At 36.6% G+C, this 15426-nt stretch overlaps 1 protein-coding gene across 5 annotated transcripts in view; it reads right to left on the bottom strand.

The window, feature by feature from the left end:
* The window catches only part of ABCC9 (ATP binding cassette subfamily C member 9), an 87606-nt gene that overhangs the window by 25088 nt on the left and 47092 nt on the right, over nt 1–15426 (bottom strand). For all 5 annotated transcript variants that reach the window (XM_072332742.1, XM_072332779.1, XM_072332759.1 and 2 more), the window contains 10 exons: nt 13716–13824; nt 12587–12697; nt 11501–11573; nt 10252–10357; nt 5584–5622; nt 3796–3897; nt 2374–2458; nt 1506–1586; nt 1154–1291; nt 535–660 (listed from right to left, as the gene is read on the bottom strand). In XM_072332742.1, coding sequence (XP_072188843.1) covers nt 535–660; nt 1154–1291; nt 1506–1586; nt 2374–2458; nt 3796–3897; nt 5584–5622; nt 10252–10357; nt 11501–11573; nt 12587–12697; nt 13716–13824 — 970 coding nt within the window. The remainder of the gene's footprint in view (nt 1–534; nt 661–1153; nt 1292–1505; nt 1587–2373; nt 2459–3795; nt 3898–5583; nt 5623–10251; nt 10358–11500; nt 11574–12586; nt 12698–13715; nt 13825–15426) is intronic.

Below are 15426 nucleotides of genomic sequence, written 5' to 3'. Positions count from 1 at the left end.
AAGATGTAAATAAGAAATAAATAAAATAAATAAGAGAGCTGTCTGCCTCTGTGTTAGCACTAACATTAACCTCAAATAGACTTTATTTGGACCAGTTAGGCCACAGAATACAAAGCCATAGCATTTAAGAATATACCTTTTAGAAAATCCCTCTTTGTTCACTTTATTACTTCTCTTTTCCTTGCTCATTCTGGTATGCTAAAACCTTTTAAAATAGTTCTTAAGGAATCCTAAATGATTATGGCAATAATAGAACATAAGGCTAAGAAAGAATTCAGGAATTCCTTAGCCTGCCCCTTGCTGAAATAGATCAATTGGGTATAACATTCCAAAAAGATGTTAAGCTAATGTGTTGTTAAAAACTGCTCATGATGGATGTACCACACACATCCTGGACAATCTATTCCAGTCCTTTAAGCTCCTCACAGATCATGTATTTTTTCTTAGTGTCTAGTTCAAAAATTGCTTCCTGAGATGTTTTGTTTTGTTTTTATTTAGCTGAAAAATATTTCCTTGCCATCCTCGCCTGTTTACCTTTTCCAATTCTTGATCTTGGCGATTCATCAAAGTTTTCCAGTGTTCATAGAGCTCAACATCATTGTTTTGGATATCCTTGAGAGTCCCTTCCCTAAGTACCATTCCATCCTTCATTGCTATGATCTAGGGGAAAAAGCATCCAGTAGGTCCAGTCAGCAACACATATAGCATAATCACTGATGTGGATTTCACAAGATATGTCTTAGAATTGGTGACATTACCATTGTGCACATTTCAATGTTTGGTGTATTCAGTGTTTAATAATGCTTTTTAAAGTTTATTGGCACAGCTCATAAACTGAAACTTCTATAAGCCAAGCTTATCTGTACTTGTAAAAAAAACAAGGATAAGTCATAATAAGTTATAGTCATGATTGCAAGCGACTCACAATTCTTTGATGGTTTTAATTAAAAAAAAAAAAAAAAGTAAAAATAAAATGCTTTTTCTACTGTAAGATCCCTATTTTGTAATGTTGCAGTTAGACAAGTGATGTATAGATATATATAAAATTAAGGGGAGATTCTATTATCAAAAACAGTAGTAGACTAGTAGTAGACAATGCTAACTGCAAATGTCGTTCATTACCAAATCTGCACCATGACATCTCTTCCCTTACCCAATCAGCATGTGGTAGATACTGTAACTTGTGTGTCACCAGAACAAGAGTCCTCTTGTCTTCTTGAAGAAACTTCAAAATCCCTTCCTGCATTAAATGATCACTTAAGTGAATGTCCAGAGCAGAGAATGGGTCATCCTGCAATCAAATAATAATAATAATAATAAAATAGAATAGGATTTTACAAAACATATATATTTTTAAATTCAATAATCCTTTCAAAATATAAAGTACTTGTCATTACTAATGTTTCAACTTTTTCTAATAATTAAGACCTAGTCAAAGGGCAGCAGGATGAAACAGTGAGCTAGAATACATTATTCATGATCCATATGAAAAAGAAAAATCTTACCAAGAAGACAATGTTGGTGTTCTGATAGAGCGCTCGAGCCACACAGATTCTCTGTCGTTGGCCACCACTTAAATTAATCCCCTAGTGAATATAATAGATCAGAAATACGCAACTGTGAATAAACATTATGACAGGAACTGGAAAATATGAGTTTTTTACAATTATACAGTTTCAATAAAAATCAATTGGTTAGCTAAATTGATAATCCTGTTGGTAAACAAACATCATCAACTAATCTTGGATAAGTATGAATTATGAAAAGCTTCTCTAAGCATAGTATGCTTCTTAGATTGCAAAATCTGACTAATACTAGCATCAAATTTTCCTATAGGACCAAGCACACAATATGAACCTTTTTCATGCAATCTTACAACAAGCAGCACTCTGCCATACAAACATGCTATAAAAGGGCCATTTCCCCCCTCACTTTAAAGCCTATTTATTCTGTTTCTGATGGCTGCCACTGCAGGTTTGTTACACAGTGAACAATAAACTCAATGAAATAACTCCAGTATAAATCTTTCCCAGTTTTCTTATGAAATCTGCACAAACCTCTTCCCTTGAGGATATCTGCTTTCCACAGTGTATCAAAACATGCAATGTAGTCATTCCATGGCACAACAACAAGCAACATATGCAAAATACGGGGGCAAAATGTGATCTCTTAAACAAAAGACATTGTTTAAATTTACACCTGTCCTCTCCAGATAAGAGATCACAAAACAATACTGTCTAGTGTCATAACACCTTTCTCAGTGTCATGATTCCTAGAACACTGTGGTAGCTAATACAGAACAGATGAGTAGCATCAGGGAGACTCCTCTTAACACACAGACTAAGCAAATATGAAAGCCTTCAGGTTATTTACCCTTTCTCCAATTTCGGTCTGATCACCAAATGGTAGTAAGTCAATGTCAGGCTGCAGAGAACACGCATCTGTAACAGCTTTGTACCTATAAAACCAATACGATCATTACAGTTATTTAACCAGCCACATACTTCATTAACACAAAACCCCTCCAGGTCAAATTTTCTGCTAAGTTACTACGGCTCTGTGATCTTTGGATAATTGCAAAAATAAGTAAGTAAAAAACACTGTAAAAATTTATATACGTATTTATTGGAGATCTTCACTGGCAAGTTTACTTTAAAAAAATTCAGTTACCTCAATTACTGAGTATGTTCTTTCTCACCACTGAGCAGTTTTGTTGGACTCTGGAGGATTTGAAGGCATTTTTCAATAAGTTATTTTTCTTCCCCTTTTAGGTGCCTCTTTGTTTGCCTCAGTGTGATATTAAAGGGCAAAGGATCCTTACAGTGCTTCTGATCTTTCCAGAATCAGAAAACCACTCAGAAATATTTGAAATTAGCTGTGAATTTGCTAGGCTTATGGGGTATCTCAAGTCATCTGAGGTCAGAATATTTGAGTGGTGTAATTCAGCTTTGCCCCTTTGATATGAATGAAGTTAGGCTGATGAACTGAAGAATCTAGTCCCTGACATTTTGGAAGCTTATCTGGATTTTGAGACATTTCTTCACTTTTATTAAATGGGAATGCAACCAAGCGGCTTATCAAAGAAAACACTGAGAGGAATGAAATGTATTTTTAAGAATTTAAAACAAAGTGAGTATTGCTTTTGTTTTACTGAAGTCATTTTTTCCACTACATTTGTTATCTGGCCTTTTTGGAAGGACATATGACACAAGTACTGGATAGGCAGAACAGAAACTACATCTCAGCTTTCACATTTCCTTCTCCTGTACTTCTAAAGGAAGAATTAAGGTTATTTCTTGGAGGCACCCTATGTACATAGGTGCACTGTTTTTGTGAAGTGAGTGCTCCAGCAAGCTGATCACAGCAGGATAAGGACATAAACTCTGTGGAAACATGCCTTGTATTTCTGTTTCCAGCATCCTATGACAACCTCAAGTTCCATTAAAAGAAAAGGCAACGCTGGATAAGGCCCTGGGCAACTTGATCTACCTTTGATGTCCCCATTCAATGCAGTGGAGTTGGACTACATGGCCTTCAGAGGTCTCTTCCAACTCAAATGATTCTATGATTCTATAAATATGTCGCCAGCATCCAAAGATGGGTTTCATCTCACGTAAGTTTAGCTGCTTGAAAAATGTTCATATGTCTTCTGTTGTACCCACAACAGCCACTTGTGCCATGTGTTTCCTCACATATGTCTTAGATACTCAATGCAAGAAGGAGAAGTCAAAGCACCTTAAAGAAAGCCGTCAGGGTTTCCTGTTTGTTCGTTTCTGTGACTGGATTGATATTTACCTCTGTTTATTAAATGGACTCCCAAAGATAATGTTTTCCTCCACTGTTGCATTCAACAGCCATGGCTTCTGTGCTGCATAAGCCACTGAGTATCTGTTTTTACTGTAGATAAATAAAGAGCATTAGCAAAAAGCAAAGCACCCACGTTATGAAGTGCCTGAGAATCAGGAAATTATATGTGTTCATAAAAAATACAGAGAAACACATAGACAAGGCAATTGTTACAGAAGTGAAGGGAAGAACTGCAAATGAGCTGCTTTTGTTAGGGCAGCACCCACTCTCTCTGCTGGTGGCACAGTCTATATCCTATGTTATCCCATGTACTCTATTCTGCTGTAAATGGCTGATCCCTACTCCAACTGAGTAGATTTCAAACAATTTCAAACCAAAGGAGAATTACAAATACTCAGAATAATTATTGCAAAGAAAAAAATAAAAAAAATTAAAAAAAAAGGAAAAGAAAAAGAAAAGAAAAAGAAACAACCAAGATTCTTTCTTTTCTCTCCAACTTTAGAATAGGTAAGGAAAAGGCATTGTTCAAATGTAATCAGTATCCTTGACTCACTACTTTCTGAAGTTTTAGATTATTTTAACAGGCTGTACTATGAAATACGTTTTTTTTTCTAGGTAGTATTTTTTTTCTCTAAGCCTATAAGTTGCTCAGTGACTGACATGGTAGAGGTAGAGAAGACAGCTCCATACATTCTTGTAAGGAATCATTAGGCATGGTAGTGATGGGCTGATGATTAGACTTGATTATCTAAGTGGTCTTTTCTAACCTTAATGATTCTATGTTTCTACAATTACAGTATCCCAAGTACTTATCAGACTTACTTTTAAATGCGTATAAAAATCTCATAAAAAAGGTAAGAATAAAGGATATTCTTTATTTCTGCCTGTTTTGTGTACTCAGGCAAAATTTTCGTGTAATGTCAGACCTCTGATATGCTGAGATGTGTGAGGAAGCACTGTTAATGGCTTGTAAATCTAAACACTTTTTTTTCTTTGATTGTATTGTTTCAAAACAAATATTTGATGCAACTTTGAAGTTAACTATCCAGGATTTGCTATTGAGAGAGAGGGTGCTAGGGTATGAGTAATAGCTGGTTAGAAACAGTAGTATCCCAGAATTTTAGCAGTTCATAGGCATTCAATATGGACTAGCATGAAATATGTCAGATATAAAATAATGGTGTGGGTCCCAACCACAGCTATCTGTGCCACTACTTGTTTGTCATTGATGGCACATCTTTTTGATTTAGATTGCCGTTCATTTAAACCTGCAGGCCATCTCATAGAAAGCAGGGCTGTAATCACAGGCTAACTTCAGCCAGACCACAGCCAGCTCCCTTTGCACACTGTGTGCCTTGCTCTGTCACACAGCTGCCAAGCTGGGTCCACAGCAGCACAAAACCCAGTGCTGGAGAGAAGATATGCACATGGGCAGGTATATGTAATGATGACTTGCATCTTGAGGCCCTGTCTTGTGAGATATGGAGCATAAAGAACTCCCAGTGATGTCAAATAGGAGCTGGATAGCTAGATGTGCTCAATATCTTTCAAGCAAGACTTTGGCCTTTCTGAGGTGCTGGACTTCAGACTGAGGTAGTGGTACAGTGGCTGGGGAAGATCGGGATCCACTAGATTTAGCACAGTCTTCCAGTTATTTCTATAGTAAATGATTATCAACAGGAAGGAAACAGAGATGGCTGAAGGGTACACAGATGAAAGCTTGAGGAAATTCTGAAAAATGAGTGCATTATGATACACTAAAAACAGAGATAATACCTTCTGGATGCTTCAAAAGAAGGCTCAGTTTCATTTACACTGCAAGTTATGGTAAATGACATTTAGTAAGCAGAAAACACAGAGAATAGCTTATTGTGCAGGTTTTACATACAGGGAACTGTAGTTGAGTACATATTTAAGAATGCAACTTCAATTTTTTGTGTATGTGTGTTTTTATCTTTCAAAGAGAAAATAAACATGGTTCAATCAAAAGCATAGAACTTTTGGAAACACTACATCTTTGTATCTGTTGTGCATGGTAGTTAAAACTGTGTTGTTAGAAAACACATTAAAAACGAAAAATGTTACTTATAATCTGTTCAACCTGACATTGTTAATGTTGCATAGGCATATGAAAGATTGACAAGCAATAAATCAGTTTCTTCATACTGTTCCACCAATGACAGATTTCTCCTGGACCAAAGAGAAGCCCTGCAGATATAATTCCGCAGGGTGCAGGTGACACATCTTTGCTTTTGAACCAAAACAAATTTTGAACCACTTTGTAGCATAGAGACGTCATCAAGCTATGCATAGCACTGCAGCACTTAGACTTTTCTTAAGAGTCAGCCTCTAATTAAGGATCTTCAAGAACATGCACAGTCACTGACATGAATGATTTGCAGTGGTTTATGCCCAGTAATTGACTTATTAACAGTGTCAAGGGCATGGGATGCTAGCCAAAAGATTTCTAAACCAGCAGTGATGATTGCTGCCAGGAATGACAGCACATCACTGCAACTGCAAAACCTTAAAGAGTAACTATATACCAGGTGAATGGAAATTGGCTAGGGAAATAAAAGGACTGAGAAAATGATATTATTGTGTTATTTGTCTCACTTAAAACAAACAGCCAAATGAGCAAAACAAAGAAATCCTCTTTCCAAATCTACAAACCCTTAAATACTACTGCAATGGAAATGTCTGCTAGCTTGCTGGAATACCATAACTGCATCTCCGCTCATAAACAGAGGATCCAAGTCTTGTAGAGGGCAGAAAAATTCTAATAGAAGAGCACTTACTGTGCCAGACTAACACAGTAAGCATCTTCCCAAAGTGCCAGAACTGAGACATGTTGCTTTCTGTGCTGTAAATCATCTCTCTAAGAACTTTGATTATTCAGGCTTCTTAATGTGCACCGTCACTGTGTTTTCTTCATGCACCAGTTGCCACAAAATATGTTAGATCAGCCCTGCTGATTATCTCAGAAGAGTCAGAGAGGCACAAAAGGAAACACAAAACAGATATTGCTCCATAAAAGTTGATCCTTCATCAGAAAAGCTTCCCACCCATTTACCCACTTTCTTCTACAGTGGAAGAAAGTTCAAGGGAAGCAGAAAATGGAGACTAATGAGAGAATAAAGAGAAATCAGAATTTAGGTCAAGACAAACAAAAAAGAAAACCTAAACTTCCTCTATTAAAAGAGCACAGACTTTTACACTAAGAATAGTGCATTAAAATAGTGGAGAAAGGAAGTGATAATGCTTTCACGAATGCTTTGGGATGACTTCAGAAGTAAAACTTAAGAAAAAGCAAGAACAAGCCCTACAAAACACCTTACAATTCCTTAAGAGTATTATGCTTGCCATTATGATCAGACTGCTTATCTGAATGAGAAAGAACAATTTTTAGAATCTCAATTCCTTAAACTCTTCTTCCTTGGATAGACATTTTTCACTGCATGCTTGATGATTACACTTCAGTTTTCTTGAACTCTGAGTTCTGTGAGAACCCACATTTTCTAATAATCCCACTAATAAACATATGCAAGGGGATTAAGTATTTGGTTTTGTGCTTTCAGTAGAATTCAGAAGAATGATGCAATAGCAGGGCATGGGAGAGAGATGAATCTGAAGCTTTCCAGTATGTATATTTCCATAGTATATATTGTGAGGTATAGTGGTTGCAGTCTTTTGGTAGGCAGACATACTTGTTGATCCTTCTAGGGAAATGCTGACTTTTCTTAATTTTCTTGAAGTATTCCATAGCTAGTATGCAGAACAAGCCATTCGGGAGGATATATTTTCTTCAGTAACTCTTCAGTTTTCCATGTTTTTCATACACAGCAATGTGTTTGCACAGAAACCAGTTCAGTGGGCAGAAGATGTAACCCAAGTGAAAGGCCTCCCACTTTGCTACTCTTCTCTCTTTAACTGTCTGAAAATAGGGTCCTGACTGGCTTGGGCTGCAAGAGAAGAATACGTCTCTCTGCATAGTCTCCACATCCATCCCTTAGATCTGAGATGGGCATGGCTGAATCACTGTATCCAGATGACCTCATTCTTCAGTGTTGAAGAACTCTCTCTAGCTGATTGTTCACCAGGAAAACAAAAAGCCACTTCCTTGTCTAACATTTGCAGTGTCTCATGTAACTGTCAAGAACTGAGGTCTGGCCTGTAAGGTTGGTTCTGTTCATGATTTCACATACACTTTCTTTCTCCGAGAATGCAGAATGATGACAACTCAGGCAATAGGATGTACAGGTCTTACTGCAGCTAATCACAACAGCAACAGGGCATTCAAGCCTCATGATGAGCTTTCACAATAATATATTGTAGGATTGCTTCAGTATTAACAATGGCTGAAGTCTGATACATCATTACTATACTGTATTGTTACACTTGAATTCACCTAGACTGCAATTCATACCTGGATAGCTACATTATTCATGCATGTTGAATCTCATGGAGAGGGATCTAATGGAGTAAACAGGACCTTTACCATGTAAAGGATAGGGTCCACTTACTTAGGTAAATATGTAATAATTAAAATTAAGCTTCCTGTCAGCAGTCTGAAATTATCAGCAAAAGCCATGATAAAGCTATAACATGGTACCAAATTATAGATTACAATGAAAGAGATACTCAGTAAACCTGAGACACTAGCAAAAACTTGAGTTACTCATTTGGTTATGTGCTGACTGCTTTCTAGCTGACATTATGATCCTACCCTCTTGAACACTGTGAAGTTTCAACATTATTACATATTCTTTATGTAGTGTCTTTCAATGATTGCTCTATTGCTCTAATCTAAGATTTCATATCCTTCCATAGGAATTAATCTGAGTCTCTCAAACACAGATTAAAAACTAGCTGTGAGAATAATTTTCATGTACACTCTTCTGATTTATTTTTTTTTTCTTAACCTAGTCAGGAAAAAACCCACCTCATTATGAGGTCAATGTTTCCATGATATATCTCAAAGAAATTAACTGTGGCAAGTCACATATTCTTTTTTCCATCGGTGCTGAAGTTTGCATGTGACTGCACTGAAGTTAGTCTTGCCTTGGCTCCAACGATACCTACTACTCCAGTGAGATCATATGTTTAGAATAGCCAACAGAGAAATACGGCTAGGGAACAAGAAAATGGCATGCATACTAACACAGGAAAGCAAAAATATCCAGCTTTCAACATTGCTGTAAGAAAAAAGATGACGATACAGGTTACTTACTTTAATAAAGGGATGGGGCAAAAATAATATCAGCCACTGTGACAAAATTCATCCTTTCAACCAAAAGAGCTACTTAGGAAGAGTTTGGCTTGGTGGATTCAAGGAAACAGAACTGATCTTTAAAACCAGAGAAAAAGTCTTTGGGTTACAGCACATCTCTCCAATAACCTCTATGTAGCCTAAGCTGGAAAGGAGGTTGATGTCTCACTTAGCTTCCATAGTTCTCATGCACTGACTCTGAATTTATGTAGAACCAGAGACCTAACTCCATCCACAACTGCCTCCTCAACAACATCTTTTTCGGAAGCTTTGCTTTTTAGTATTCAGCACCCTCAGTCTGCTTTCTGTGTGCATACTGTGAAGAGCAGCACTGAATCAAACAAGTGAAGCTTGGGCAGATATCAGGAGACATCATTCCACACAGTTTATTACTTAATCCTTTTATTTCTTTCTGCTAGCAGAGTGGTAAAGTAAGTCTCTCCCATATTTTAGTATACCAATAACACCTCTCAACTGAAGAAGCGTCAGCCTGTAATTCCCTCACCCATGTACAGCTGCATCACAACAAAGCTGATTTAACAATCTAGGTGTGAATCCAAATCACAGCATCAGTTTTCCTTTCACATTGATTTACTCTATCATCCCTCCACTGCTTCTTGAAGAATCTCATTATTGGCACGACTTGAGTTGAAAATATTATGTAAAATATAACTAGACAACAAACCCTTCTGATGAAACACAGCAGATTTATTGTTCTTACTGCATGGTTGTTTGTTTTTTGTTTGTTTGTTTTGTTTTGTTTTGTTTTGCAGCAAGACTTTCTTCACATATAATGACTACTGCAAATTAGGGCTGACTCAAATCACAGAAGGTCATTGGATAACATTCTGTTCTTTCTATGTAAAATATTCTTTCTATTCAGGTCATCTGCTACGGCCACTATATTAGATATTAATTACCAGACTAGATATTTTCCCTTCCTAAGGCACTCTACTTTACCTACTCAGGCTCTGCTCTACCTGCTCTGAGCCATGAACAAAACAGCAATGGAACGCATAAGTTAGCTGATGATGCTTTTCAGAGAAGATCTAGGTACTGCAGATAGGTAATTATTTAACAAACAGCTCTGAGGCATGAAGTTTACATTTCTCACAGCAAAATCCAACTTCTCCTTCTTTACTGAAAACAACAATTAGTAGCTATGCGATACATACTTGCTCCAGTGCACTTTTCCCTCCAGTGTCTGCATCTCTCCTAATATAGCGAGGAGAAGTGAGGATTTGCCACAGCCAACTTGACCCACAATCATTGTCATCTGACCTATGACAATGATAAAAAAGTACGATAAAAAAAAAAAAACACACACCAAAAAACATAAACAAAACAGGAAAGAAAAAAAAAAAAACATTCTTCTCAATTTTACGAGACATAGCTAGATCCAGTTCCACAGGACATTGTTTGCACCCACCGTGTAACCAAGCAACACTGCATCTATTCATTTGTGATACATACTTTAGTGGAAAGCATAATTACACACTAAGCTCCAAAAGGATGAGAATATTGTTTTGACATGTATTATCTGCAACTGAAAGATCCACTATTTTTTCTCCTTTGCTGTACTATTACTTCTTCCTGTCACTGTTTTCCTATCTGCAGTTCCTTCTTACAGTGGCAGTAGGAATTTTACAGCATTCACCATCACCACCATCATCAAAATAAAAAATAATAGTTTTCATACTTGTTATGTAGGTCTTCCAAAACAAAGCCATAAATATGTGGAACTCCTAGCCAAAAAATGTCGTGGAGGCAATAACTTTACAACAGGCAAACTGAACAACTTGAAAGATAAATTCATTAAAGACTCCTTGACAGATCATGGCATGAAGGTCAAGGAATGCACTGAGATGAAAATAGTTCAATACTGGGAAACTGTAATATTGAAGAAAGGCAGGAAAGGTATACTGTATGACTGTATGACTGCTGTGTCCTTGTGCGCTAATTTGTGCCTGCTGCTTGGAGCAGAATCCTGGACTAGATGGACTCATGGTCTGAATGAATCTAGAATTCTCTCTCTCTGATTTTTCTTTTTTCTTTTATTTTAACTCTTTTCTTCAAAATAATAATGAAATTTTCTGCAACTATCCTTTTAGTATTTATTCTTAATGTTTATGTTCTTTCTGTCTTAATATAATATGAAGAATGTAAATACACAAAATATGTTTTTTTAATATAAAATATATATATATATATTTAATTATTATTTAAAGCATTCTTGGTTAACAATGAAGTTATACACCCAATACAGTTCATAACCTTGTTTAACTTTTGATTTTCCTATTTTCCTCTTTTTTTTTTTTGTTTTCCTTTTAAAAAGTGTTTTTGTGCTTTTAGAAATGTTAAGAAACTGAATTGGCAGCAATCTGGTATAATCTATTTCATATTTAAGACGCACTTTTATCCTACCTGTTGGGATTCTGATATTTATATTGGACAAGGTAGCTAAACCACTTCCCCATGAAAAGTATCCGTTGGTCACCTGCAAAGAAATTATCACATATCAGACATAGAAAAATATGAGAAGTGAAAAATAGAATGTCTAGTTTGGATTTAAAATAGGTTATTAAAACACCTTTGGGATATGATGATGTATGCTCGAACACATGCAACAACAACAACAACAACAACAACAACAACAACAACAAAAGCAAGATAGGTGAGCAAAACCAGCCAAAATTAGAAATATAAGAAGCTATATACATAAAATATATACAGTATGAAATGAAATAAGGTGAAATAAGGTGATGTTCTTGAGCTCATCTTTGTTATGCTAGACATTTTCATTTTGTCAAGTAAAAGATTAAACGCTAAAAATAACAACAATAGGTTGTTATTAACACAGGTTACAGACTTAATACCAGAGCTTATCACACATTGTGTCCTTCTGCATACTGTGATATTATGGCCTGAATTCTGAATGGATTCCTGAAGTAGTAGTTGGATAGCCTCAAGGTTAATGCTGGACAGACCTGTTGGGTTTTGCTGTTTTGTGCATACCTTCCTTGGAGTTAATAGAGGCAAGAAGCATTACTTCCATAAATAACAAGGAAATGTATGGGGGAAAAAAAAATAAATTCCAAAATAATTTAAAATAATGTAATCATAAGTTATGATCCTTAATAAATGACAGAAAATGATGTAAAAGTTTTGATCCTGATTCTAAGAGTGAAAGAGAAGTGTAAGAAGGGAAAGTCTAAACAATCTCTTCATTTCTGCATATGGGATTCTCTAGTTTTTGTTCCTTTAGACTCATGATGCCTCTTATTCCCGAGAAGATAAGGAAGCACTTTAAAGAATTGGTCTGAAGAGAAGCCTTCTCATTCAGACTTTATTTTTGTGTTAAGTGCTAATTTATTTAGGCATTTTTGGCTTGTTCTTGAATTGGACAATTTTCCTTTGGAAAAGCAGCAGTAATTGCACTTTCTCTGGTACTGTTGTAGGACCGAGCTGAAGAACCTGCTTGTAAAGTATGTATTGATGTTTTCAAACCACCTTGATTGCAATATCATCTGTCTCCACAGGACGTGTTTGCCTTCTTGATGTCTGTTCATAGTTTTCAAGCTGATACCTCAAGGGCTGCCTCCTGTTGATGGCCTTGGTGTGCTACATCGTGAGGAGAAAGAAAAGAGAAAAGTCAGAATTTGCAAGAAAGGACAGCATTTGGTTTCTTATCAAAAAGAGAATTTGTTCCCATTTCTTCCATCATTCTCGGTCACAAGAAGAAAATGCTTTTCAGTATCTGTCATGTACATACTGTAAGATTTTAAATATTCTTAACTGAAGCACGGGGATTGACCTTTTGATGTTGTTTTCCCATGCATAACCAACTCAAATTCCAGCTTCCTCAGCCTCTTCAAAGCACTAGGTAGGTCTGCCCTACTTGAGGTAGCTTCAAACAAAGCTATGTCAGTAAAATTATAATGACATGTAGAGCTACCATCCTAGTTCTTGCTTGCTTTAGTCAAGTTCTAGTCATATTTGAAATTATATCAACAGTTTTAAGCAGCTGATTCAGCTAGCTTTAGAAAAACTTTGAAGGGTTTTCCCAAATTGTGTGGGTTTTTTTGTTTTTTGATGTCTATTTTATTTATGTATTTAGGTTGGCTGGTTGGTTTCTGGCTAAAATGACTCCTCAAATTTTACTCAGATTCACTTGTGTTTAGCACATCTAGCAAAAAGCATTATGGAATGAATTTTTATTCCACAAACATTACTGTTGTTTTTTTCAATCTCCAGTTCTGAATTTGCTAGGGCAGGAAGTGTTCCTGCTTAAAAATGCCCAATGCATCATGATTTGTACTGGCAATATACACTACAATCCACATAACCACACAAAATGCATCTGGAACAACTTTAAAATCCAAGAAGGCTGAATATGATCCCCACATGTCAGTGTGTTCTGGCATTTTTATTACTATTGGCACTTCTGTAGAGCTCCAGTGTTTTTGAGGACTCTTCATGCCATAGAAACACAAGTCCCTAAACAGAAGAGGCAGAACTGGTCAAGAACAGAGTCAAGCAAGAACCCCAAACTTCTCAGCACCATCAACAGGGCATTTGCCTCATACTGGTCTGTATGACCTCTCTGCTTTGAAATTCATTGTCATAAAACAGAACTTACAAGTCCTGTGTGCTTCTTACAGGATTCATAAGCTACAGAATTGTCCCCACCTCTCCAGCTGTCATCTCCAATCTCATCACTGAGGAGAAACTCATTCAGCTTCTGTACACTTTAAAAGAAGCAAACACAGGATGGTTAAATATGCCCAAGTTACTAAGGGTACATTTCCAGTTATCTGCAGCCAAGACAGCAGGACACCCAAAAGTATTCAAAGAAAAGTTGCAGGATACATTCCTTTGCCTATTGGACCATCTATTACCCTAGTGAAAAATTATATACGTGGTAAAGGACATACAAAAATAATTAAACAGGGAGCTGGAAATGAAGAGGAGAGCTAAAGTCATGTGATTTCTGCTAGAGCTCTGTGGGATTTATTTCCATCTCAGCAGATTTCTTTCTGCTGTGCTTCTCTCACGTCTACACATGGGACTTACATAAAGTCATTTACTTGCCTACATCCTCTGAAAATGCTAACACAATAGGTGTATCCTGAATACAACCTTGGCATAAACAGCATCCTAACGGGACTGAATAATGCACAAAACTGCACGGTCATAGCCAGCTTCAGAGCAACACGGCAACAGTTTTCTCTCTATCTGCTTTCATGGGAAATACAGCACACAGGTTCAACGCATTCTTCATCACAGAAGGACTTGATTCTCCTTTTGTCCCGCTTCCTTTAAGTGTGCCCTAAATATAGGGCTCTATCATCCTAGAAAAGGGATCAATACAAGAAATGACCTGCCATGGTGAAATTATGTCACTCTGCAAAAACTAAAATCAAGGTGCAGGAGAAAGCAGGAGAACATATGACTTTGGAATTTTGGAAAATTAGATTGTCTAACAACAGTATTTCAGTCTTTCATAAGAATATCTGTGTCAAGAAAGAAATTCTCTTCTAAAAGAAAAGAAACCTCACACAGATCATCACCCTAACAATACATAAACCATTACTTTCTGTTTTAATGAGGACAGGTATGCACAAAGGCTTTCATGTTATTGGAACTACTTTTTAAATTGAAACAGAGATTTGGACCAAAATTTTAGGGCTTAATCACAACACAAATGACTGCATACTTATATATTTGATTGATGATGGATATTCTTCACTTGAGGATGTGATGCCCATGGGAGAAAGATTACAGGAAAGAAGTTTGTCAAAAGCTGAAGTTTATTTAGGCAAATATGGTATTAAGTAATGTTCTGAGGGATAGCCAGCTGCGATAAGGAAAACGTCAGCACAATTTTGACATCAAGGCCGTGCTAAATGTAGTGCAAAGATTTAGAGGCTAGGATGATTTATAAGGGAGAGATGGTATTTTCCACTAGTCAGAAATCATTTTCAGAGTAGGGAAAATCTCTCACTTGGTGAGAGTAAGTGAATGTGGTGCTGGTAAATTACAGCTATGAAGCTTGAAGTTCCCCTGATTACTATCCCAAAGAAATATTGGGAAGACTAGTATGATCTTCCTGTCATACTAGTGTTTGGCATCTGACACGTTACTGACAATCAGGTGTCACACTGCCTCTTGGGACAGCTTAGCAGTGTCTACTTCTACATAAATGCCCCATAACCATGACTATTTCCATTCAGACCATCTGATGCAATAAGAGAAGGTCTAAAATTTGTCTTACTACCAATACGGTCCCTTGAGACTAAGTGGTCTACAACTAGGAAGATGTTTTGTTAAGTTATTTGCAGAAGCAAATG

This window comes from Excalfactoria chinensis, chromosome 1 (genome assembly GCF_039878825.1).
Source record: "Excalfactoria chinensis isolate bCotChi1 chromosome 1, bCotChi1.hap2, whole genome shotgun sequence".
Classification (NCBI taxonomy): domain Eukaryota; kingdom Metazoa; phylum Chordata; class Aves; order Galliformes; family Phasianidae; genus Excalfactoria; species Excalfactoria chinensis.
Note: the sequence above shows the minus strand (reverse complement) of the source record. Positions and strands in the feature narration are given on the sequence as shown.